The sequence below is a fragment of the Microcebus murinus genome, chromosome 5 (assembly GCF_040939455.1).
Source record: "Microcebus murinus isolate Inina chromosome 5, M.murinus_Inina_mat1.0, whole genome shotgun sequence".
In the NCBI taxonomy this organism is placed as follows: Eukaryota; Metazoa; Chordata; class Mammalia; order Primates; family Cheirogaleidae; genus Microcebus; species Microcebus murinus.
Genome location: NC_134108.1, coordinates 78442688 through 78470197, shown reverse-complemented (window position 1 = coordinate 78470197; position 27510 = coordinate 78442688). Strand labels below are relative to the sequence as shown.

Here is a 27510-nt window from a genome sequence, read left to right as displayed (position 1 = left end):
TATGATTGCTTTGTATAATTCGATATCCCATTACCTCCTCTTTGGTGGCCCCACAACTATTCCCAGGAGAGGGAGCTTCCTGGTGTGTTTCCTCTGTGTCCTTGTTGTGTTCTCGGCTCACAGGGTAGAATCAGGTTTCCCTGTGCTCAGCCAGCATGGTGGCAAATTGAGGTTGTGTAAGAGAGCAGGGTACAAAGTACTTGTCTCAGGCTTCAGTTTGCATCCACTTGGTCTGTTACACATACTCTGTGGAAAATGCTGTGAGGTGGGCGGTGTGCGGGTAGATTGGGAAGAAGAGTTAAGTGCATCAGGAGAAGCTGAGCAGAGGCGGGAAAGGGTCTGGGACTAGCAGCCAAGGATTTAGCATTTAGACTGCCAAGAATTGTGAGCTAAGGTAGAAAGTGGGTTTTTGAAGTGACTATGAATGCAGCAGGCCAACTGGGGATTCCTGATTCCAAATTACATGCCAGCCAGGATGATGAAGATTAGGGTCACGTCTTTATCCTGGAGCTACTGCGGGAGTCCCCAGCACTTTAGAATAGTGTTTGTCATACCTCAATGCTATACCTTCATTACCTGGAGACCCGGTTAAAGCAGTGATTGCTGGGCCCTGGAGTTTCTGATTCTGCACCCGCTGGGTGGGACTCAATAATTTGGATTTTAACAAGTTTCTAAGTGATGTAGATTCTTTGAAATTACTGGTCCCTTGAGAATTGCCTGAATCTGATGACTGGGTTAACAAACTGTCTCAGAGATCAGACTCTGAAACCAAGTGATTCTTTTTTTTCTTTTTAGTTGTCCAGCTAATTTCTTTCTATTTTTTTAGTAGAGATGGGGTCTCACTCTTGCTCAGGCTGGTCTCAAACTCCTGAGCTCCAACAATCCTCCCACCTCAGCCACCCAGAGTGCTAGGATTACAGGCATGAGCCATCTAGCTCAGAATCATTTGGTTTGGCCGAGCGTGGTGGTTCACATCTGTAATCCTAGCACTTTGGGAGGCCAAGGCAGGAGGAACGCTGCTTGAGGTCAGGAGTTTGAGATCAGCATGAGCAAGAAGGAGACCCATCTCTACTAAAAATAGAAAAAAATTAGTTGGTCCTGGTAGCGCTAGCCTGTAATCCCAGTTACTCCAGAGGCTGAGGCAGGAGGATCACTTGAGCCCAGGAGTTGGAGGTTGCAGTGAGCTATGATCAATCCACTGGACACTAACCAGGGTGACAAAGTGAGACTCTGTCTCAAAAAGAAATCAACTCAGAAATTATTTCCCAGTCATTTTGCCCATAAACAAACCTCCAGGTTAGTTAATTCGTAGATTGAGTAAAATAATTGAACAAGTATATTTTTAGCTATGATAATGTATTTGTAAATACAGAATGCTACTTCATACATAGATTGTAGGATAATTTCAAAGAATTCACACTTATAAAATGGAATGTTAGACTGTTCTCCTAATTGGACTACCTTTGGAAAGCAGGTGGTCAAATTCTGTGGTCTCTAGCAGAGCTCCTTGTGCAGCTAATCTTGCTGGGGCCTTCTCATTACATAATCTGCTCTGTTTTCTGGCCCCCTGATGTTGCTGTTTTCTCTCAGCTCACCTGAATATACCCACTGGCCTACAGTAGTAGTAGTCTCTGAAAAAACTTGTGGGAACAGAGCAGTTTGGGAACTGAACAGCAGGATTGTGGCAGGGCATGATGAGTAAGCAGGCTTTCAACCAAAAAAGTCCATTGTTGTAAAAATTACTACTGAGCTTGCTCCAAATGCCAGAGGCACAAAGCTCTAGGGACTCAGAAGGGACTCAAGAACCCCAGCGTGGAAGCCCAGCTCTGTTTGGCACACATAATCTGCATCTCCCTATTTAACTTACATGGATATTTGGTTAAGTGCTTCCTCTTTGGATGTCTATGCATTTTACTGAACCATTTGGCTGTAAGTTCCCTGGTGGCACATAAGCAAATAATTTTAAACACAGCTTTGAGGCCGGGCGCGGTGGCTCACGCCTGTAATCCTAGCACTCTGGGAGGCCAAGGTGGGTGGATTACTTGAGGTCAGGAGTTCGAAACCAGCCTGAGCAAGAGTGAGACCCTGTCTCTACTATAAATAGAAAGAAATGAATTGGCCAACTAATATATATAGAAAAAATTAGCCGGCCATGGTGGTGCATGCCTATAGTCCCAGCTATTCGGGAGGCTGAGGCAGGAGGATTGCTTGAGCCCAGGAGATTGAGGTTGCTGTGAGCTACGCTGACGCCATGGTACTCACTCTAGCCTGGGCAACAGAGTGAGACTCTGTCTCAAAAAAAAAAAAGAATAAACACAGCTTTGTGGTGTCATACGCATTTATTCATTTGTTCAGTCTCAGCCATTTGTCCACTAAACACTCAATCACTCAATATTAAGAAACATATTTGACATTAGAACTACACAAATGAGTAGATTAGTTTCAGACCACTAGGGCTTTGAGGGTACTGGAGGAGACAGATGTGAAAGCAGGTAATTCAGCAAAGATGAAAGTCTTGAAATAGAGGCATGTAAAATGACTGATGGAACAAGAAGTACTCAGAGAAGTTCCCCAGGGGAGGTGACAATGGACATGAGTCTTGGTTCATTCCTGAATTCCTCTAATCCAGGCTGAGGAAACAATATGTGCAAAAGCAAGGAGGTGAAAAAGCAAGTGGCTTACTCAGCATGGCTGCCTTGCAGGGTGTGGCAGAGGAGTGGCAGCAGATGCGGCCAGAAAGGTAAGCAAGGACATCAAATAAAGCAAGTTGCACGCATAACCAGATATACCAGCTTTCAGCCTGGATAACATCATGCAGAATGGATAAAGTAGGGACATACCTATGGAGTGTTTAGCATATTACTTTTAACCTTAAAGGTAATTACCTTTATTTATAATAAAACAGCACAAGCATTCAGCTAAATGTATATTAAGAAGGGGTTTAAGACTCAAAAAAAGAAGCTAAATACTCTGTAGAAATGTGGTAGATAGACGGTTATTTTATTTTATTTTTTTTGAGACAGAGTCTCGCTTTGTTGTCCAGGCTAGAGTGAGTGCCGTGGCCTCAGCCTAGCTCACAGCAACCTCAAACTCCTGGGCTCAAGCAATCCTTCTGCCTCAGCCTCCCAAGTAGCTGGGACTACAGGCATGCGCCACCATGCCCGGCTAATTTTTTCTATATATATTAGTTGGCCAATTCATTTCTTTCTATTTATAGTAGAGACGGGGTCTCGCTCTTGCTCAGGCTGGTTTCGAACTCCTGACATCGAGCAATCCGCCCACCTTGGCTTTCCAGAGTGCTAGGATTATAGGAGTGAGCCACCATGCCTGGCCTTATTTTAGTCATACTGTTTGAATATTATGACTATAATAAGAAAAAAGGTAAGACTCCTATCAGAAGAGGTTTGTTCCCATTGAACAAAACAATCTATATCTTATACAAGTTTGTAGACCTTTTGTCCTCTTAGCAAAGGGACCATGCCTAATTTGGGACTGCTTTGTTGTATTATCAATGTTAAACATTTCCTGTATTTTTCAATTTGTATTTATAGTCTTGAATATCTAGAGAAAGAGTGATGTTCTCATTGAGTTTTCCTTTTCTTTTACATTTTTAGTACAGTATGTATTTATTTTTTATTTTTTTGAGACAGAGTCTCACTCTGCTGGGACTACATGAATGTGCCACCATGCCTGGCTAATTTATATATGTATATATATATGGTTGTCCTGCTAATTTCTTTCTATTTATAGTAGAGACGGGGGTCTCGCTCTTGCTCAGGCTGGTCTCGAACTCCTGAGCTCAAACAATCCACCTGCCTTGGCCTCCCAGAGTGCTAGGATTACAGGCGTGAGCCACCGTGCCGGGCCTTATGAGTAATTTTCTCACTCCTGGGGTGGCATCTCTTCAGTCCATTTTCCTGTTGCTGTTCCTCTTCACTTTCTGGTCCTGCAGTTGTCAGTGCTCCTGTCAATCTTTCCAACAAGTCCTCTAAATACCTCTCGCCAGCAGTTGGCCCAGGACACGCTGATCTTCAGCACGCTGCCAGAAAAGGAGAGTGTGGCTTCCTGGACAGCCTCCTGGCAAAGGGCTCTAGCTTGTCCAGCTCTGGGCCAGCCCCAGGGTCTATCGGTTCCAGGAGAGGTGTTGAAAGGCTGTGACAAATGCCTGCCCTGGCAGATGGAACTAACGCTGGCTAGCTTGAGAGCGCACTGTAATAGCAGCTGTCCTGAGAGGGGACTTCAGGCTGTTCCTGTGCCCTGAAATGCCATCTGCACCTGCACTGACCCACCTGGTGGGTGAGGCCTTCGCAAGCACCAGCATCTTTGGGGGTCTTTCCTTCCAATGAATTGGCAGTTACTACCCCTGTGCCTCGGAAAGAATCTGAGAAGGACCCAAAAGAATTAGCCAAAAATCTTTCTGGAGAGGCAGCCTGGTAGAGAAGGCTGCGTGTAGGAGGCTGTAGACCTGAGTTCAAGGCTTAGCTCTGATGTGGGGACGTCCTTGGGTGCTACAGAAAACTCTGACTCAGTCTGGCTTAAATAAAATGGAAAATTTATTATTTTTCACAACCAGAAGTAGGGTTGGCTCCTGTTTGATCAGTGGCTCAGTGATGTCATTAAGGACTCGGGGTTCTTTCTGTCTCCTCATTACTGTCATCCTCAGTATTGGTATCATTCTGACCCCAACGCTGCTGGTTCTTGCTCGTAGTTCTGAGATGATTTTCACAAAAGCTGCCGGCAGCAATCAGAGTTATAGGTTTCCGTTGCAAACATAAGCAGCAGGCAGAAATCTCTCCCAAACATGGACTATAAATCCTTTGTTTCAGGCTGATCGGCCCAACTCAGGCCTCCAGCCTACCACTCCTGGACCAATAATGGCCACCATGGGAATGTTGTGCTGATCGGCTCAGACCTGCTCTACTCAATATAGAAGTTACTAGCCACATGTGGCTACTGAGCACTTGAAATATGGCTAGTCTGAATTAAGATACGTTGTAAGGGCCGGGAGTGGTGGCCCACGCCTGTAATCCTAGCACTCTGGGAGGTCGAGGCGGGCGGATTGCTTAAGGTCAGGAGTTCGAAACCAGCCTGAGCAATAGCGAGACCCCGTCTCTACTATAAATAGAAAGAAATTAATTGGCCAACTAATATATATATAGAAAAAATTAGCCAGGCATGGTGGCGCATGCCTGTAGGCCCAGCTACTCGGGAGGCTGAGGCAGGAGGATTGCTTGAGCCCAGGAGTTTGAGGTTGCTGTGAGCTAGGCTGACACCACGGCACTCACTCTAGCCTAGGCAACAGAGTGAGACTCTGTCTCAAAAAAAAAACACACAAAAAAAGATACATTGTAAGTGTAAAATACTCATCAGAGTTCAAAAACTTTATATACACATGTAAAATATCTTCTAATACTTTTTATACTGATTATGTGTTGAAATTACAACATTTTAGATATATTGGGTTAAATAAAATGTATTATTAAAACTAATTTTACCTGTTTATTTTTATTTATTTATTTTTTGAGGCAGGGTCTCCCTCTGTTGCCTGGGCTAGAGTGCAGTGGCGTCATCATAGCTCACTGTGGACTCAAACTCCTGGGCTCATATCATCCTCTTGCCTCAGCCTCCTGAATAGCTGGGACCACAGGTATGTGCCACCATGCCTGGCTATTTTTACATTTTTAATGTGGCTACTGGAAAATTTAAAATGACATATGTGACTTGCTTTCTATTGGGTAGCACTGGCTCAGACAAATCAGGGTCTACTTGTGGGACTGGAGAGGAACAGATTCCTGAGCAAAAATCATGTGTGTGTGTGTGTGTGTGTGTTTTAAGGAGGAAGTCTTCTCTTTTTGAAATAATCAGTGCATCATATTTCTTTACAGATATTTAACAGAGAGGATGGATGAAGGGCAAACAATGAGAGGCCATACATTCACTGAGAACTACTTATGTAAAAATGTGCTGTGCTAAGTGTTGTGGGGAAAAGAAATTGCTGACTGAGCAGAGGAGATAAGATATGTAGGCATGTGAGTGGTGTGGATAAAGGCTGTAGGATTTCAAACTTCCGGGGGAGATTCTGTCTTCTTTTTTATTTATTTTTATTTTTTAAATTTTTTTATTCTAATTTTCTTTTTACTTTTATATTTTTATTTCTATTTTCCAGACTTTGATTTTAGGGTAAGATTCTGTCTTCTGTGACAATGGAATGCTAGTTTGATCTGGGCCTTGGAGGTAGACGGGGTTTCAATAAAAAGAAGTCGGGTGCAGAGGGATGGGTTGGGAGGCCTTCCAGAGGGAGGGAAGAGCACAGAGAAAGTGCTGAGGCAGGACAGTACAGACTGGGGTTTTAGTGTAGCTGAAGCTGAGGGCTCCAGAGAAAGAGGACTGGGTTATATCTCTAAAGGCTTTACACTGCCTGCGGGAATTGCTTGAGGCCAGGAGTTTGAGACTAGACTGCGTGATACAGTGAGGCCTTGTCTTTAAAAAAAAAAAATAATAATAATAATAATTATACCCAGACCACAGAAGAAAATCTGTCTTTATTCTGGGCTGGCTGATGGGAACATTTATAAGAGGTATGGGAAGCAATAAAACATGTCATTGAGTATTTCAGCAGAAAAAGCTTCTGTTAAGCCAGGTCACTTCTCACTTATTGCCTTTAGGAAGGCTTCGCAGGTCAAGTCAGGATAAGTGAGTGCTTGGGATCATGAACTCTAGCAGTAGACTGCCTGGGTTCTAAACCCACCTGTGCAATTGATTAGTTTTGAGATTTGGGGCAGTTTACTTAACCTCTTTTTGCCTCAGTTTCCCTATCTATAAAATGGGAATGATAACAATAATACCTACTTTGTAGCTTGTCTTGAGGACTACATGAATTACTATCTGTAAGGTTTTTAGAATACACAGTGTCTGTACACATAGCGTGTGCTACAAGAGCTTGCTACAAAAATTGGTCTGCTATGGCTGACTACACAGAGCTAGACAGCTAGGAAGCCAGAGCCAGAAAAAAAATCTATTTTTTTCAAAATCTGTATCTATATGTAAATAATAACTATATGTGTATAAAGATAATGCACAGAGAGAATCCTGTGGGAAGAGACGCCATTGTTAGGTTAGTCTGGCACAGTGAGGCTAGTTCTACATCCCCTGCAGCACTTGCTAACCCTGCTTTGCTGATGTCGACAGAAATTGTTGCATGCATTCACAAATAAACCTCCCAAGTATTTAGCAAAAGTGGAGCAAAATACACTAACTAGGTCTAAGTATTCTTAACAAATAGAATATTTTTCAAAAAGGCAGTGTTGAATTGGGCTTTCTTTTCTTTTTTTATTTTTTTGAGACAGAGTATCACTCTGTTGCCCAGACTAGAGTGCTGTGGCATCAGACTAGCTCACAGTAACCTCAAAATCCTGGGTTCAAGCGATCCTCCTGCCTCAGCTTCCCAAGTAGCTGGGACTACAGGCATGTCCCACCGTGCCTAACTAATTTTTCTATATATTTTAGTTGGCCAATTAATTTCTTTCTATTTTTTAGTAGAGATGGAGTCTCGCTCTTGCTGGTTTCAAACTCCTGACCTTGAGGGATCCACCCGCCTCAGTCTCCCAAAGTGCTAGGATTACAGGCGTGAGCCACCTCGCCGGGCCTCTTTTCTTTTTAAATTGCTTCTCCTCCTGCCTCCCTCTCTCCCCCCTTCCATTTTACTGGGAGAATGTAAGGAGTAGAAAAATGTTTTCTGAATTTAGATAATTGCTCAAGTTTCCCAAGGTAACTGTATATACTAGTACCCTACTATGCCTGGAACATTTCTTCTGTGGTATGGGTGCAATCATCATTATTTATTTATTTGTTTAATTTTTTTTTTTTTCTTTTGGAGACAGGGTCTTGCTATATCCCGCAGCCTGGTTTCCAACACCTCACTTCCAGCAGTCCTCCTGCCTCATGCTCCTGAATATCTGGGACTACAGGCACCGTGGCCCCAGACTACTGGGTATGATTATTATAATAATAGCATCCTTTTCCCTCTTAAAGGTCTGGATGGCAAACCACATGGTCATCTCACCTATAGGAAAAAGAGAGAGGCAAAGATGGACTTGTGTGTATCAGTGTATCAGGAATTGGGCGCGTTAGTGTATGGGTGTTACTAGTGTATCCCCCGAATAGGAGTCAAGGCAGATACGGAGTGACAACTTGTGAATGTAGATGGCATCCTGGGCTGAAGGGGGGGCAGGGAGCTGTCCCGGGCAAGGCGAAGGATGCTGGCCAGCTGTGGTCTGAAAGCGAGGATGCCTCCCTTCCCTGCCCAGCCGAGCAGGAGTTCTGGAAGCTGAGCCTGGCTGCAACCCACAGAGCTGCGTCTGGCTGCGCTGGGAGCGGCCCCAGGAAACTGCCCGGCCTTGGGGCCCTGGCCACCCTGGGGACGCTGGCGGGGCCTCCCGGAGCTGGTCTGCCCCTGCCTGGACCTCTTTTCATCCCACGCAGCAGCGGCAAACATCCTGGGCACTCCACACATTCTACTGATTTTCTAACGTTGGCTGCAGCCTCTGTATTCCTCGAGAGTAACTGAGTCCCACACAAGAAACCCCAAGCTCAACAGATTCTGATTTCGATGCATTTTCAGAAGGGATCTCCCAACCACCAGGCTTGGGGCCAGCTTCTTCCCGGATTCCCTGTTCCTGCCAGAGAGCGCAGCAAATTCGCATCCTGCGAGGCCAAGCTGGCCCCTGCAACCGTAGCAAAGCCCTTCGCCCCCCCACCCTGGATGCAAAATGTGGCATATATAGCCATGTGGAGCCTCGTGCTTTCTTTTCAGGATAGTTACGTGGTGAGTTAAGAAGACGTGTGTAGGGACCCACCCAGCTCCACCCCGGGCAGGGCATGCATCGATCTGCGGTCCCCTGGCATCTGCTGTTTGCTGCCCGGGGTGACCCTGGCCTCTGGGACTGTGGCCCCGGACCTTTGCTTTTAGGTCCCACAGCTGCTGTGGGTTTTACCAAATTATCATATTTATGTTGCAACCTTAGAGGCTAAAAAGCAAGAAACAGGCGTTAAGAAAGTAACTTTTTGCTTAGCGTCCCCGCTGCCCCCAGCGGCCGGCAGCCCTCCGGCGCGGGCCGGTGTGGACGCGGCTTCCGAGGCCCCGCTGTGACTTTCCATTGTTCCCCGGGTCCCCGCCCGCCGCCCGGCCCGGCCTGAGTCACTCTGAATTCCTTTCTTTGTGTTTTCTCTCTGCGATCGATCGCGCAGAGATGGTTTCTCCAATAGTCATCTTCTTTCCTTAAACCAAAAAAAAAAAAAAAAAAAAAAAAAAAAATCTAGTCTTTGATAGCTCTGATTCACTAGTCAGCTAAAATGTGAGTCAAACTCAAGTTTCCTGAGAGCTATAAATATTTGCTCTACCCCACCCTGCTGGGAAAAGTCCACAGTCAATGTTTCGCCACCAAGTGGCTTAAATCAGGAGGATTTCTTTGGTGTCCAGGGTAAAACGATCTGCGCCCTGGAGTGGTTTTTAGGGCAACGGAACTGCAGGGTGTCCCATGCTTCAGAAGAAAGAGGGAGGGGGTGGGGGTTTGTGCGAGAGTGTTTGCTTTAAAAATCAATTCTTTAAAAAGCATTTTAGACGCATAAAATCCATAAGGGGAAAATTATGGACATTTACACGGGGATAAGGCAGTGGAGAATGTAGAACTAAATGACATACTCCAGAGATGACAGGGGTTTTATTTGGCAAGTAAATATGGGTCATTTGGCATGGCCTGTGGGCTGACATGAATATCAACAAGGGCTACTTTGTAGGCCACAGAAGCCACTTTACTGTCCAGCCTGCAGTGTAAAGTTTGAGGGTGATGGGGTGGGGGACAGGGCACTCCAGCCTGGCCTTCCAGTGTCAGAGACCCTAGGTTTGGGGTTCCAAAGTTGGAGGAACAGTTCTCTGGCTGATCCTGAGTTTTCGTAATTTTTATTTATTTATAGACAGAGTCTCACTCTGTTGCCCAGGCTAGAGTGCCATGGTGTCAGCCTGACTCATAGCAACCTCAAACTCCTGGGCTCAGGCAATCCTCCTGCCTCAGCCTCCCGAGTAGCTGGGACTACAGGCATGTGCCATCATGCCCAGCTAATTTTTTCTATATACATATATTAGTTGGCCAATTGATTTGTTTCTATTTTTAGTAGAGATGGGGTCTCGCTCTTGCTCAGGCTGGTTTCGAACTCCTGATCTTGAGCCATCTGCCCGCTTCGGCCTCCCAGAGTGCTAGGATTACAGGTGTGAGCCACCACGCCGGGCCTGTAATTTTTTTTTTCAATAATAAGTTTTCTCCTACCTAAAGCAATCTACAGATTCAATATAATCCCTATCAAAATACCAATAAGATTCTTCACAGAAATATAAAAAATAAATCCTAAAATATGGGACTACAAAGATCCAAATAATGAAAGCAATGCTGAACAAAAAGAACAAAGCTGGAGATATTACACTACCTGACTTCAAATATACTACAAAGTGATAGTAACCAAAGCAGACACATAGACCAATGGAATAGAATAGAGAATCCAGAAATAAATCAGCATATTTACAGGCAACTAATTTCCAACAGAGATGCCAAGCGCATACATTGGACAAAGGACACCCTAATGCTGGGAAATTGGATATCCATATGCAGAAGAATGAAACTAGACTCATATCTCCCACCATATACAAAACTCAATTCAAAATGTATTAAAGACATAAAAGAAAGACCTGATACTATGAAACTACTGGAATAAAATATAGGGGAAATACTTCAGGACATTGCTCCAAGCAATGATTTTACGGGTAAGACTGCAAAAGCACAGACAACAAAAACAAAAATAGATAAATGGGTCTAATATGAAACTAAAAAGCTTCTGCGCATAAAAGGAAACAATCAACAGTTAAGAAGCAACCTGTAGGCCGGGCGGTGGCTCACGCCTGTAATCCTAGCACTCTGGGAGGCCGAGGTGGGCGGATTGCTCGAGGTCAGGAGTTTGAAACCAGCCTGAGCAAGAGTGAGACCCCGACTCTACTATAAATAGAAAGAAATTAATTGGCCAACTAATATATATAGAAAAAATTAGCAGAGCATGGTGGTGCATGCCTGGAGTCCCAGGTACTCGGGAGGCTGAGGCAGGAGGATTGCTTGAGCCCAGGAGTTTAGGTTGATGCCACAGTACTCACTCTAGCCTGGGCAACAAAGCGAGACTCTGTCTCAAAAAAAAAAAAAAAAAGAAGCAACCTGTAGATTAAGAGAAAATATTTGGAAAGTAGTCATCTGACAAGGGATTAATATCTAGAATATACAAAGAACTCAAACAACTCAATAGCAAAGAACCCCAAATAATCCCATTAAAAAGTGGGCAAAAGAGCTGAATAGACATTTCTCAAAAGAAGACATACAAATGGAAAAGTATCTGAAAAAATGTTCAACACTAATCATCCGCAAAATGCAAATTAAAACCACCACGAGATATCTCACTTCAGTTAGAATGGCTATTATTAGGCTACTATCAAAAAGACATAAAATAGCAAATAGTGGTGAATATGTGGAGAAAAGGGAACTCTTATACGCTGTTGGTGGAAATGTAAATTAGTACAGCCATTATGGAAAAACAGTATGGAGGTTTCACAAAAAACTGAAAATAGAACTACCATATGAACCAGCAATCATATTATTGGGTGTTTATCCAAAGGGAAGAAATCAGTATATCAAAGAGATCTGCACCCCCATGTTTATTGCAGCACTATTCACAATAGCCAAGATATGGAATCATCCTAAATTTCCATGAACAGATGGATGAATAAAAAAAATGTGGCATATATACGCAGTAGAATATTATTTAACCACACACACAAAAATGAAATCCTATCATCCATAGTGACATGGCTGAACCTGGAGGACATTAAGTGAACTAAGTTAGGCAGAGAAAGATGAATACTGCATGTTCTCACTCATACAAGGAAGCTAAAAAAAAATTGAGCTTATAGAAATAGACAGAATTGTAGTTATTACAGACTGGGAAGGTTAGAGGGGGAGGAGATTATAGGGAAAGGTCAGTTAAAGGATACAAGATTATAGCTATAAAGGAGGAATTAGTTCTAGTGTCATATAGCACTGTAGGGTGAATGTAGTTAATAATTTGTTGTATATATTCAAAATTCTAGAAAAGAGAATACGCCCAACACATTATCAGAAATGATAAATGTTTGAGGCGATAGATATGCTAATTACCCTGATTTGATCATTACACATTATATACATATAAGGAAATATCACTCTGCACCCCACAAATATGTACAATTATGACATATCAACTAAAAATAAAGGAAATTTTCTTATTTTTGGAATTTAAGATAGAAAAGCACAAAGGAGAAAAAAATTTAAATTACTTATTATCCCACTATCCAGAAACAATCACTGTTAACATTTTGGTGTATGTGTTCACAGTTATTTTTTAATGCATATTTTATTAAACCAAAGGGAATCACTATATTCAAGAGAATTTTTTTTTTTTTTTTTTGAGACAGAGCCTCACTTTGTTGTTTAGGCTAGAGTGAGTTCTGTGGCATCAGCCTAGCTCACAGCAACCTCAAACTCCTGGGCTCAAGTGATCCTCCTGCCTCAGCCTCCCAAGTAGCTGGGACTACAGCATGCGCCACCATGACCGGCTAATTTTTTCTATATATATATTACTTGGCCAATTAATTTCTTTCTATTTATAGTAGAGTCAGGGTCTTACTCCTGCTCAGGCTGGTTTCGAACTCCTGACCTCGAGCAATCCTCCCGCCTCGGTCTCCCAGAGTGCTAGGATTAGAGGCGTGAGCCACAGCGCACGGTCTTACTCAAAAGAATTGAAAACATGCCCACACAAATCACCTGTATGTGAATGTTCATAGCAGCATTATTCACAACTGCCAAAAAATAGAAACAACCCAAATATGTCCATCAACTGATGAATGGATATATCTATTCAGTGGAATATTATTTTACAATAGAAAGGAAGTATTGATCGTGCTACAACAGATGAACCTGGAAAACGTGCTAAGAGAAAAAAGCTAGTCATAACAGATCATATATGATTCTCTTGGTATGAAATGTCCAGAATAAGCATATCTATAGAGGCAGAAAGTAGGCTAGTGGTTGACAGGGGCTGGGGAGACAGGCAGAATGAGGAGTGGTCTACGGCCATACCACCCTGAACGTACCCGATCTTGTCGGAATGAGGAGTGACTGCTAATGGATATAGGGTTTCTTTTTAGGATGATGAAATGTTTTGGAATTAGATAGTTAGTAGCTTCACAACTCTTAATATACTAAAAAATCACTGAGTTGTACCCTTTTTTTTAGAGATAGGGTCTCACTATGTTGCCCAGGCTGGAGTGCAGTGGCTATTCACAGGTGCTATCATGGTGCAGTATATCTTCAAACTGCTGGCCTCAAGTGATCCTCCTGCCTTGGCTCCCAATATGCTGGAATTATAGGCATGAACCATTGAGCCCAGGTTATTAGATAACTTTTTTCTTTTTTTCTTTCTTTTTTTTTTTTTGAGACAGAGTCTCGCTTTGTTGCCCAGGCTAGAGTGCTAGGCCTCCCAGAGTGCTAGGATTACAGGCGTGAGCCACCTTGCCCGGCCTAGATAACTTTTTTCATTCTCTAATAAAATGTATGAACAGTCTCCCATGTTTCTATCTCAAATCTTTCTCATTCTTTTTGATGGCTGGATAGTATTCTCTCCTCTGAATGGACCATAACTTATTTAACAATTTCCTTATTAATGAAAAATTGACAATATTACAAAAATATTCAGGTGTGTGTTCAATATTTTTAGGATGCATTTCCATAGGTAGAATTGCTCATTCAAAGAATACACATTTATTTTTTACCTACAATTACACTCCAAAATAATATAATGATTTCTATGCACATCAACAGTGTGCAAACATGATTTTTTTTTGAGACGGAGTCTCACTTTGTTGCCCAGGCTAGAGTGAGTGCCTTGGCGTCAGCCTAGCTCACAGCAACCTCAAACTCCTGGGCTCAAGCGATCCTTCTGCTTTGGCCTCCTGAGTAGCTGGGACTACAGGCATGTGCCACCTTGCCCGGCTAATTTTTTTGTATATATTTTTAGATGTCCAGCTAATTTCTTTCTATTTTTAGCAGAGACAGTGTCTCACTCTTGCTCAGGCTGGTCTTGAACTCAAGAACTCAAACAATCCACCCACCTCGGCCTCTCAGAGTGCTGGGATTACAGGTGTGAGCCACGGTACCTGGCCTCAAAGCAGTTCTTCAGCATTAAAGAGACCGCATTATCTATCCTATCCAGATCGTTTTCAATCTCAACTAAACCTTCTGGGGAAAGTTCAAGTCTCAGGCTGTGGAGTGAAAGTTGCAAAGTGCTTAAAACAAGGGCCTATTTGTGGCGCTCTAAAGGAAGGCTGAGACCAATATGCACACTTGATCCTGAGAGGCGATGACACTGTTGGAAATGTTAGCGTATTTCAATCGTTTCTGACAATGAGAGTGCTATCAGGAAAAGATTTAATACAATATACATGTATATTCCCCAGAAAGTCTAGACTGTTATGGCATGAAGGTGTGTGAGGGGGAGCGACAGTTTACATGCTTTTCAGCTTGCATTATTGTGCAATAATGCAATAATGTGCAATAATGGCCTCTCACTTGCAAGCACAGGACCGGCAATGACGTGGAACTTCTAACTTTCCTCCTCCCCCAACATCAAGATAAAGTGAAAGTAAACCGGCGCTTGGAAAATTACTAGTGTTCTTCCTCATCAAGGCACATGAGAAAAGCCGGCAGAAGATTAGATTCATTACATTTCATTTCTTTTCAGCATTGCTTGTGCCCACAGCTTTCCATTGCAGAACTCCTAGAAGGAATTTTCTGTTTTATCCTTTTAGAGTAAAAACTTTTATTGTTGATTTTTCTGCTTATGGTTGCTCTAAAAGGCAGAGACATGTGAAAAAGCTTTGAGATCCACCTTAATTTACATTTCTATAAGAACGATCACTTCTTCTTTAACTGAAATTAGATGATTACCCCTGTTTATTTATTCATTGGAGGCAGGAACATGCTTTCACTGACAGGAACTGGGCCATTTCCTATAGTGTTGTTCTTCCTGCCTTTAAAATTAAGTACGACATCAATATTTTTCTATCTGGGGGAATTTTATTTCGGACAGTTGTGTGCTGCCCTCCAAGAGGAGATTAGATAATTTACTTTGCAACAGGCTGTAAGTGCTAACATCTCTAGTTCTGATTTCTTGAAAAGGAAACAGAGGCTGAAGTAAGAAAGACATTACAATGGTTGATACAGACTGCTGAAATCAGCGTTTATCTCAGTTTCTTTCATACACCTGATTCTCAAAGACAGTTGGCATGCTTATTCCTGCTGGATTTGATTGTTGGGTGGATAATGGTGTTTTGCATGAAAGGTTTCAAAGGCTGGAACTTAGGAAGAAAAGAAAAAAGTTTTGATAAATAAGAATGTGAGCCCTAAGAGAACAGAGACTTGCTTTTTTTTCCCCCCCCCCATTTCTGTATCCCTGGGCAAAGAACAATGCCTGGCACATAATGAATGCTCAATAAATATTTGTCAAATAACTGGAAGAGGAATTATTTTGCCTATGCAGGACTAAGCTATTCTCGAATACTTTCAAAACTATTTAACTTACAGCCTGTTCCACTTGACTCTAAAATAAAACTAAAACATAGAAAAAAACGATTTAACAATCACTGTCACCTAACTTATTTTGAGGTTAGGATATCATTTCTTCATTAAAAGCTATTAGCACATTTAATTAACTATTTTGGGGGGCAGAAGAAACCAACAGATTAAAAAAAATAATATATGAGATAAAAATTTCAATTTATAATCCATTTAGCTAAAGGGTTACTATTTATTAGGCAACAAAAATGAACTAAGCACATGTTGTTAGGCAGGACACCCAGAGGCCTGTGATGACTCTCGCAGGGAGACAGACACAGACACGTGCTCATCATAAGCATTATCAAGGAGGCAGACGCAGCTCCAGGGAGGGAAAGCACTGTGCAAAAGGCATCTTTGTATCCTTATTGCCTAGTAAAGAGTAGAGAATATTTGTTGAACATTTGAATGAAGAAATTATCTCTTCCATAACTAAGCATAAGTCTTTGAGTTTAAAAGAAATGAAAAACACCTAAATAAGTAAATAAACAACGTGGTGTTTTCGTTAGTCAAAGGAAAAGGCCACATCTAGATCAGGGAGGGTGGAAGAAATCAGGGGTCACAAAGGAAGTTGTACCTTCATAATACACTAAAATAAAAAAAAAATAAAAAAAAAAAAGAAAAGAAGACACCCTAGGGCTTATTTTCAGGGGATGTGTTATTTTCCCCTCAAAGCCTCAGCTTGCAGCACGCACAGGAAGGCCGGGACCTGACAGGGGGAGCCGACCTTGTTGGTGGGGCTGCCCTTTCCCGTCACCTCTGGGATAGTGGCTGTCACGCTGGGGCAGATGAAAAGGGCTGCTCCTGTTCTTTACCGCTCTGCGACGAAAAGCATGGTTTTCAGGGTAGGGCTTATATTGCGCGAATGCTTAGAAATCCTGCTAGGGCTTATTTTATGGGTAGGTCTTATTTTCGGGGAAACACGGTAGGTGGAAACAATAGCTTCAATGCCCTTACCTAGTAGATGGCAGAGGGATTAAAAAACACATTCCAGGCCGGGTGCGGTGGCTCACGCCTGTAATCCTAGCACTCTGGGAGGCCGAGGTGGGCGGATTGCTCGAGGTCAGGAGTTCAAAACCAGCCTGAGCAAGAGCGAGACCCGTCTCTACTATAAATAGAAAGAAATTAATTGGCCAACTAATATGTATAGAAAAAATTAGTTGGGCATGGTGGCGCATGCCTGTAGTCCCAGCTACTCGGGAGGCTGAGGCAGCAGGATTGCTTGAGCCCAGGAGTTTGAGGTTGCTGTGAGCTAGGCTGACACCGCGGCACTCACTCTAGCACTCACTCTAAAGTGAGACTCTGTCTCAAAAAAAAAAACAAAACAATTCCAGAGACTTGAAAAAACTGGAATGGAAAGGACAGGTGGTTGCTTAGACACGGGGTAGGGGGTAGGGTGGGAGACTGGGGAGGAGGAACAGAAAAAATGACTCCAGAGCCAAGCCAGCATGACTGGGGAAACTTTTCACAGGAATAAGGAAGGTGGCAGGAAGAGCCATTTTTATTCAGAATGAGGGTGGGGGAGTGAGGTTGGATTGTAAACAGCCTCGGGTGCAAAGGGGATAGCCGGTTGGGGGCGGCCAGTACGCTGTTGAAAACCTGATGGTGATGATACAACAGCTTGAGCAACAGGTGCTTTGTTTTGTTTTTTATAATGATGTATGCATTTGAATAGGTTATACTGCCACATTTGACAATTAATTTGAAAATTAATTTTACTTTCCATCCTTAATTGCTTATTTTATCTCTCCAGAGGTAACCACTTGTTTGCAGAAAAACCATCTCAAATTGTGGCTATTCCCTCACTCAACAAGAATCAGGCTCACGCCTGTAATCCTAGCACACTGGGAGGCCCAGGGGGGTGGATTGCTTGAGGTCAGGAGTTTGAAACCAGCCTGAGCAAGAGCGAGACCCTGTCTCTACTATAAATAGAAAGAAATTAATTGGCCAACTAATATATATAGAAAAAAATTAGCTGGGCATGGTGGCACATGCCTGTAGTCCCTTCTACTCAGGAGGCTGAGGCAGGAGGATTGCTTGAGCCCAGAAGTTTGAGGTTGCTGTGAGCTAGGCTGATGCAACGGCACTCACTCTAGCCTGGGCAACAAAGCGAGACTCTGTCTCAAAAAAACCAAAAAAAAAACCAAAAACAAAAAATCAACAACAATCAACACGGAAGACTTGTGTGACCAAATGTGTAGTTTCTTTCCCCATATACCACATAAGCTGGGTGTCCAATTCAATTTTGACACTATCTACCTGGAGACAGCATCAGGTCCCACAGGGTAAGGCCCACAAGAACCCTCACCCTCCTTGAGACACTAGTCGTAAGTCTGGGCTGGGGTTCCCATAACCCCTCTTTGGGTTTGATTAATTTGCTAGAGCAGCTCACAGAACTCAGAGAAACCCATTTACTGGTTTATTAGAAAGGAGATTACAAAGGATACAGATGAAGAGATGCACAGGGTGGGGTCTACGGGAGGGCACAGAGCTTCCGTCCCCTCCCAGACACGCCACCCTCCGGCAACCTCCGGAAGCTCTCTGAACCCTGTCCTCTTGGGCCTTTTATGGAGACTTCATTGGATAGTCATGATTGACAACTGGGTAGAAATGTGATTGGACAAAAAGAGTATGATCTAACACTAAAAGACTGATGGGGAAACCCAGCAGGGCCTGGCTGTTGAGATTCTTCTTGGCCTTTCTGTGCAGCATTCCTTCCTTCAGGGAATGAGGGGCAAGACCCCTTCTGAAATGGGGGTCTCATGACTTACAATTAAACAAGGGGGGTGGTCAGGGAATTTCTTTATGGCCAGCTCTAAGACAGAAAGGCAGGGGAAGATGCCTGCCTTGGGGAGAAAGCAGCAGGTGAAAGGAGGGCAGGAGACGGTCAGAGAGAGAGAATCTGTTTTCTGAAGCCTGCTCCTGAGGCTTAATGTGCCCCAACATTATAACACGACCTATGGGAGTTATAAGCCAGAAACTGTGGATGAAAACCAATATGTATACATATATTAATGTATACCACACTATTGTTTCCAGTTTCCTGAGTATTATCCTAGAGATATACTGTATATAAATTTTTTATTTTTTTTTGAGACAGAGTCTCACTCCATTGCTTGGGCTAGAGTGCTGTGGCATCAGCCTAACTCACAGCAACCTCAAACTCCTGGGTTCAAGCAATCCTCCTGCCTCAGCCTCCTGAGTAGTTGGGACTATAGGCATGTGCCACCATGCCCAGCTAATTTTTTCTATATATATTAGTTGGCCAATTAATTTCTTTCTATTTATAGTAGAGACAGGGTCTTGCTCTTGCTCAGGCTGGTTTCGAACTCCTGACCTCGAGCAATCCGCCCGTCTCGGCCTCCTAAAATGCTAAGATTAACAGGTGTGAGCCACCACGCCTGGCCTAACTTTTTTCTGTATATTTTTAGTTGTCCAGCTAATTTCTTTCTATTTTTTCAGTAGAGATGGGGTCTCGCTCTTGCTCTGGCTGGTCTCGAACTCCTGAGCTCCAACAATTCGCCCACCTCAGCCTCCCAGAGTGCTAGGATTGACTATAGGCGTGAGCCACTACACCTGGCCTATAAATGTTTTAATAAAAAAGAAAATAAAAAAAAAGTTTCAAAAAAAAAAAAAGAAAAAAAATGTTTCAATATCTCCAGGAGACTTTTGTATTTTTGTTGATAGGCTAAAGAAGACTTGCATATCTCTGAGATCGAAGGAAAAGAACAAGCAGAGAAAGAGATTTAAGAAGCAAATTGAAGAGGAATTGCTGAAGCAAGCTCTGAGAGGAGATAGGAGGGGACGGAATCAGTGATGTTGGTATATGTTTTAGCAAGAAGAGTGGACCCTATTCAGAGGTAGGAAGGGCAGGTTGATGGCAATTGAGATTTCTGATGTCGTATCAATTAGATGGCCCAAATCTCTGGTGGTGGCAGAGATGCATGTTGAATTAGATGCAAAAAAGATTTTTTTTGTATCCTTGAGGAGGATGCAAAAAAGATGTAAAATAGTTACTGTGGACACTAAAAAATAACACAGAACTGTCAGATGCAAATATCAATCTGAAAAGGTTTATTTTGATGATTTATAAAAGAAATATCACCATAGCAACTTAAAGCTATTTACAAATTTAAAAATAAATTTATATAACTGTATTCACATCACATTACATTAAACAGTTTTAGTTACAATGTTTCAGGTAGTGTTGAACAAAAACACAGTACAACATAAACCAAGTTTTAAATCACATAGATGCCCCCGACATGCTTGACAAGCACTGGAAGATGGTCCAGGAAAAAACTGGAAAAATAATGGGAAGCAGCAGTAAAGATGAGTACACACTGGTCCTGGGTGATCTGGCTTTTAAAAGTCACTTTAAACTGCAACCAGAAGCTTACAGGAAGACAGACTGAACAAAAAGTAAGAGTTTAAAACATTTTTTAAATTCTCATGTAGCTTAAAAAACACAGAATTTATATATACTCTGATCCATGTGAGAGTAGTTTTAAACAAGGATGATATTTTCTGTGATTGGGCATCACACTTTTCTTTTGCAGGTTACATGCCAGTCCATATTCTACTGTGCTGGGGAGGGGACAGTAGCTGTGGATGTCAGTGTTTCTGCCTGCTCAGGGCTTTATCTACACATTAATAGCCCTAGGGGGAGAACACTAGCCAGAGACTTGCCACTGGCCCTGGGTGTTGCCTCTGATAAACGCTGGGCCCTCTGTCCCTGAAGCCAGGGAGGGCATGCTTGGCAGCTGCCCAGGCATGCTTTCCTCAGTCCCGTTGCCAGGCCCAATTACACAAGACCAGGCAGCTCCATGGAGAGGCTAAAGTTTGACCTAAGTGTTAGAGCTGATAAATAATTTTTATGAGGAAGGTTGGCTGGGCGCGGTGGCTCATGTCTGTAATCCTAACTCTCTGGGAAGCCGAGGTGGGAGGATCGCTCAAGGTCAGGAGTTACCAGCCTGAGCAAGAGCGAGACCCTATCTCTCCTAAAAACAGAAAGAGAAATTAGTTGGGCAACTAAAAATATATGGAAAAAATTAGCCAGGCAAGGTGGTGTGTGCCTGTAGTCCCAGCTACTCGGGAGGCTGAGGCAGTAGGATTGCCTGAGTCCAGGAGTTTGAGGTTGCTGTGAGCTAGGCTGATGCCACAGCACTCTAGCCCGGGCAACAGAGTGAGACTCTGTCTCAAAAAAAAATAAAAATAAAATAAATAATTTTTATGAGGAAAGTGGACAAAACTAGGTGTTTATCGATAATACCTGAGAATTATTATCTGGTTTCATTAAGCAAAGGTAGTGGGGGTCCCTTTCAGTTCATTCCCTTAAATATGGCCCTTAAAAGAAATAGAACTCCCCTACTTCATGCTTCCTGGCAGCCAGGTATGTGAACCTGAAGTATTAAGTTCCAGCATATATATTATTCATAATTAAAAATAGTTTATTTTACTAATCTGGCAACTAGTGACATTTCATGATTACAAGCTTTAAAAATTTAATACGAGTACAATTTTTAAAAATATATTAATAGAATGCTTACACATTAAAATATCAAAGGCACTTTTAGGGTACATGATAAATAAAAATACATTAAGAGAGACAGGATTATTTATTGGTTCCTTTAGTTTCTGTGTCCATAGTGATCATTGAGAGCCCAGTTTTGCACTTCACCTTTGGCAAACAGTGTAAAGAAAAAGGCACCAAATACATTGATAGCAGCAGCGATGTAGAAAACAATTTGCCATTCTCTAACAGTGTTCTGTAGAGAAAGAAAGAAAAAAATGCAAATGCAAAAAATTTTGTAGTATAGTTTATAAGAAAGGCAGTGTCACAAGACTGTTAAAACAGCAGCATTATTGATAAAAGCCACCATGCTTGAAACAACCCAAATCTTTATCACTAGTAGGATTGTGGTATATCTGTTAAATGAAATACTATACAGGAACGAGAATGAATGAGCCACAACATAAATACCTCTCGAAAACAAAATGTTGTGCAAAAGCAGCCAGGCAAAAAGAGCGGATACTGAATGATTCCATTTATATAAAGCTCAAAGTCAGACAAAACTAATCTCTGGGGTCATAAAGCAGGACAGCGGTTCCTCTCAGTGGGGGTGAGGCAGGAATGTTGGGAAGAGGTACCTGGGGCTTTACTGAGGCAGGTGAGGTTCTGTTTCTTGATTGGGTGCTGGTTACACGGATGTATTAACTTTGTGAAAATTCATCCCGCTGTATACTTGGTATTTGTGCATTTAAAAAATCTGTTACCCTTCAGTAAAAAGTTTATTAAAAATAAAGAGTGTGGCATGTCCCCAAATCACATGTCACTAAGAAGGTGTTATGCCTGGGCGTCATCTCTCAAGTCCTTAGGTGGGTAGTGTCAGGTGGGCCAAGAAAAGACGAGTTATGAGGAGCTCTGAAGTTCAGGTTTGAGGGTCTCTGGGACATTGCATTGTAGGGAGGCCTGGCCAGCATAAAAGATCTTGAATGAAGCCGGGCGCGGTGGCTCACGCCTGTAATCCTAGCACACTGGGAGGCTGAGGCGGGCGGATTGCTCGAGGTCAGGAGTTCGAAACCAGCCTGAGCAAGAGCGAGACCCCGTCTCTACTATAAATAGAAATAAATTAATTGGCCAACTAATATATATATATAAAATTAACTGGGCATGGTGGCGCATGCCTGTAGTCCCAGCTACTTGGGAGACTGAGGCAGAAGAAGGATTGCTTGAGCCCAGGAGTTTGAGGTTGCTGTGAGCTAGGCTGACGCCACGGCACTCACTCTAGCCTGGGCAACAAAGCGAGACTCTGTCTCAAAAAAAAAAAAAAAAAGTAGAGAAAAGATCTTGAATGGCACACAAAGCAAGGTACGCGTGGCATTTGCCAGTAAAAGATTGGCAATTGTTTGGTGTACAAACCAGTTACATAGAAACATGAGACGTTTATCTAAATTTCTGGGTCCTGTGACTACCTTTAACAATCATTTTTTGGATCTTTACAATTTCAATCTAACCAGAGTGCCTGCATTTGCAGCATTTAAACAAAATAAGCAGAACTGGCAATGAGAAAGAAAGAGAAGGCACTGGGAAGCCAGAGTGAGGTTATTTAGAGAAAAAGGAAAAACATGGAGAGAGAAAGGAGGCTTAAGTCCACCTCCTGAAGGAGATGTTCCCACTAGTCCTTTAGATATTTTTAAATGATAGAAAATTGGGAGTTGGAAGGGGCTTTTGAGGCCATTTATTTTGATTTCTTAAACAGTGTAGGCAACTTAAAAATACTCTGCTTACTGACCTGGCCCTGTGCCACCTTCCAGCTTCAGGTCGTGGGCCCACTCTGCCCCAAAGGCTCAGTGCCTGAGCCAGGCTGTGTCCTGCCCTTATCACATCTGGGCTCACTCCTGGAGGGCTCCTTCCCTGCCCCTCCCACTCCAGGAACAGAGAGGTTGTTTCCTCCTGTTTTCCCACAGTACTCTGCATGCATCCTCCCCCCCACCCCCAGCATTTGTCACTGTAACTGTTTGATTACATATAATCTCTAAATGGTGAGTTTCTCAAGTGTAAAAGCAGCTTATCATTTTGCCTTTTACAAATCAATAAGCACTCAAGAAATGCCTGTTAAATAAACATTTGACTATTTTAGGGCTTACTAACTCCTAAGGCAGCTCATTCCATAAAGTAACAGCTTTGAACAGAAAACCTTCCTAACATCTCCTCATAACTTCTCTCCATCTGTCTTTGTGGCACTGCCGAGAATAGGTGTCCATCTTTTATTTAGTAGCCTGTCAGATATGTGAAGAAATCTAGCATGTTTTCCCAAGTCCTCTGACCCTCTAAACATTCTCAGTTATTTTAATTGTTCCTCATTCATTCTCATGTGATTTCCTGACACCTCACCTTCACAGGCCCACTTTTTGAATAATTTTACATTACCAATTTTTATTCATCCAAATCAAAGACACAAATTGTTCTTCTGGTATAATATAACTTTTAACTACCTGTGTGGTTTCAGCTATAAGATCTTAATTTAACTTAGTCCTACTGTTCTGTTTAAAACCCAAAGAGTATTCTTTGAAAATATACTTTCCCATCCATTAAGGCATTTAGTATTTTGTTGCTAAAAAGAATTTCATAAGAATAAACACTCAGAATTTTACCCTTAATTAAAATATACTCAACTTTGACACAGATGTATAGCTCCAAACCCTTTTCAGTTTACGAGCAAATTATCTACTTACATTAGGGGTCAGACTTTTAGCAATGACAGGCCCAACCATTCCTGGAATAGTGCCAAATGTATTTGTGATGCCCAGGAGGATACCAGCATACCTGCAGAAACATTTTCATAGGGGTTTATTATTGTGTTACACATTTAAGCAGCTTCTTTCAGTAGATAGCTATTCTACTACCCAGTTGTGTTCTTATGAAATTTTATGTCTAAATGAAATGTCTCACTGAAATAAGATTTTATATTCAGCTGGTGAAAAACTTGCATTTCAATAGTTAATTAGCCCTTTAACATTACCTAGAAGAACAGGCCATTGAAATGATCCCTTTTAAAGTGATACATTAATAGGAAAGTGCTGAGACATGATTTTCATATATGACTGTATCTGGAGACAAAGCTTGGTGTGTCTAACTTACATTTTTAAGTTTAAAAAAAGAATTTGTTTTGTGATTACAAAATTCAATTATAATTAATTGTTAAAAATTAATAATAAAATAAGAAAAAAACTAAGAAAATGAAATTACTTATTCTTTCGTATAGAGATAATCAACATTAACATTTTGGTAAATATCCTAGTTATTTTTTTGTATATTATTTATTTCTAGTATATTATTATAGACATGAGATAATATTGAACATACAATTTAACTTGTTCCACTAATTATACACTTGCTTGTGGCTAAATCTTTGCATACTTTCTCAAAAGTAGACAAGTTGGGTCTATATTGTGTGTATGACAAAAAGGGCATTTTTATTAAGTTTGGAAAAAGTTTCTCAAATGCAATGATTTGTTTTTATTTCTTTTTTGAGACAGAGTCTCACTCTGTTGCCTGCGTTAGAGTGGCGTGGCGTCAGCCTAGCTCACGGCAACCTCCAACTTCTGGGCTCAAGCGATCCTTCTGCCTCAGCCTCCTGAGTAGCTAGGACTACAGGCACGCGCCACCATGCCCGGCTAATTTTTTCTACATATTTTTAGTTGTCTGGCTAATTTCTTTCTATTTACAGTAGACATAGGGTCTCGATCTTGGTCAGGCTGGTCTTGAACTCCTGAGCTCAAGTAATCCTCTCGTTTCCCAAATGACCAGCCTTAAGTATAAATCTTAGGGGAGTGGGATATTTCTATCTATGTTTAGATGCAAATCTTTGAAGAATTTCTGCCTGTAGTTGGGAAATGCTAATAATCTGTTTTTTCTAATACATAAGCAATGTATGCAGACTAAAGAAGGCTACCATATCCAAGATCTCCAGTAAGTACCATCTTAAAAAGAATGAAATGCTGGGCCAGGTGTGGTGGCTCATGCCTGTAATCCTAGCACTCTGGGAGGCCGAGGCAGGAGGATCGCTCAAGGTCAGAAGTATAAACCTGAGCAAGACCAGCCTGAGCAAGAGTGAGACCTCATCTCTACTAAAAAATAGAAACAAATTAGCATACTCTACTACGTCAGTGTGAATTATACTAAAAAAAATTTTTTTAGTATAAAATACATGAGGAGCCGGGCGCGGTGGCTCACATCTGTAATCCTAGCTCTTGGGAGGCTGAGGCGGGCGGATTGCTCAAGGTCAGGAGTTCAAAACCAGCCTGAGCAAGAGCGAGACCCTGTCTCTACTATAAATAGAAAGAAATTAATTGGCCAACTGATATATATATGTAAAAAATTAGCTGGGCATGGTGGCGCATGCCTGTAGTCCCAGCTACTCGGGAGGCTGAGGCAGAAGGATCGCTGGAGCCCAGGAGTTTGAGGTTGCTGTGAGCTAGGCTGACGCCATGGCACTCACTCTAGCCTGGGCAACAAAGCGAGACTCTGTCTCAAAAAAAAAAAAAAAAAAATACATGAGGAAAAGTACACAAACCATCAGTGTAAAGTTTGCTGAATTTTTTTTTTTTTAGACACTCTGTTGCCCGGGCTAGAGTGCTGTGGTGTCAGCCTAGCTCACAGCAACCTCAAACTCCTGGGCTCAGCAATCCTGCTGCCTCAGCCTCCCGAGTAGCTGGGACTACAGGGATGCACCACTGCTCCCAGCTAATTTTTTCTATTTGTAGTTGTTTGGCTAATTTCTTTCTATTTACAGTAGAGATGGGGTCTCGCTCTTGCTCAGGCTGGACTCCTGAGTTCAAGTAATCCTCTCGCCTCCCAAAATGCTAGGATTACAGGCGTGAGCCAACACGCCCGGCCGAATTTGCTGAATTTTTACAAGGTAAATGACCTAAACACAGCCACATTATTAGTATCTGATCAACAAACAGAACCTTTTGGCATAAAGATTTTTAAGGACATTTAAATATGGTTGAACTGTCTCTCAAACTGTATAGACTTCCATTTGAATAGTTACAATTTTGTCAAGTCACCCCTCTCTACTAAAAAACCTGAATGGATGGTTTAACTCTTACATTCAGAAAACTTCAGTCTTCTGCCTGGTTTGCAATAGCCTGGCTGTGGTCCATCTACCCAGCCTTATGTCCCAGTACTGCACAGTCACACCTTCAGATCCAGACAGCTTTCATTCTGGCGCTCACATCTGCCATGCTCATTCCTGCTACTTACCTTTGCTCACACTATATATCTGGTACCTGAAATCTACACTCCTTCCACGTTAACTGCTCACTTGGGTACTTCCAGGAAGCCTTCTCTGCCTAGCTCAGCTCATATGGAGCAGTCCTCTCAGAATCTTTATTGTCTTTCACGATAGTACTATGTGTTTTTTTTTGTTTTTTTTTTTTTAACTAGCCATCCTCACAGGTGTGAGCTGAAATGTCATCATGGTTTTGATTTGCATTTCCCTATTAGTGATGTTGAAAATTTTTTACATATCCGCTGGCCATGTTTCTTTTAGAGAAGTGTCTATTCAAGTTCTTAGCTTATTTATTTATTTATTTATTTTTTGAGACAGAGTCTCACTTTGTTGCCCAGGCTAGAGTGAGTGCCGTGGCGTCAGCCTAGCTCACAGCAACCTCAAACTCCTAGGCTTAAGTGATCCTCCTGCCTCAGCCTCCTGAGTAGCTGGGACTACAGGCATGTGCCACCATGCCCAGCTAATTTTTTCTATATATATTAGTTGGCCAATTAATTTCTTTCTATTTATAGTAGAGACGGGGGTCTCGCTCTTGCTCAGGCTGGTTTCGAACTCCTGACCTTGAGCAATCCGCCCGCCTCGGCCTCCCAGAATGCTAGGATTACAGGTGTGAGCCACCGCGCCCCGCCTTAGCTTATTTTTTAAATGGGTTATTAGGGTATGTTTGTTTGTTTTTTATTGAGTTGTAAGAGTTACTTATATATTTTTAATATTAACCCTTTAACAGATATATGGTTTGCAAATATTTTCTCTCATTCTGTAAGTTGCCTTTTCTTTCTTTTTTTTATTTCGGCATATTATGGGAGTAAGTACTGTGTGTTTTAAGATGTAATTGTCCTTCTAATTCAAGTTTGCCAAGTCTGACTCCATAGTCTCATTGCAAACTCATGTTTTATTTCCCTTTATTATATCCAGTGCCCAGGATAACACATGTGCCCATTCAATACATGCTTATTAAAGAGAGGTGGCAGGTG

General features: G+C 42.2%; 1 protein-coding gene across 2 annotated transcripts in view; it reads right to left on the bottom strand.

The window, feature by feature from the left end:
- The window catches only part of SLC17A5 (solute carrier family 17 member 5), an 87941-nt gene that overhangs the window by 11054 nt on the left and 49377 nt on the right, over positions 1–27510 (bottom strand). The window contains exons 10-11 of one of the 2 annotated variants that reach the window (XM_012788775.2): positions 23976–24066; positions 19797–21505 (exon numbers count right to left, since the gene is read on the bottom strand). In XM_012788775.2, the coding sequence (XP_012644229.1) occupies positions 21368–21505; positions 23976–24066 (229 nt within the window). In that variant the 3' untranslated portion in view covers positions 19797–21367. Of the gene's footprint in view, positions 1–19796; positions 21506–23975; positions 24067–27510 lie in introns of those variants that run through there. The other variant, XM_076003184.1, reaches the window with a different exon arrangement.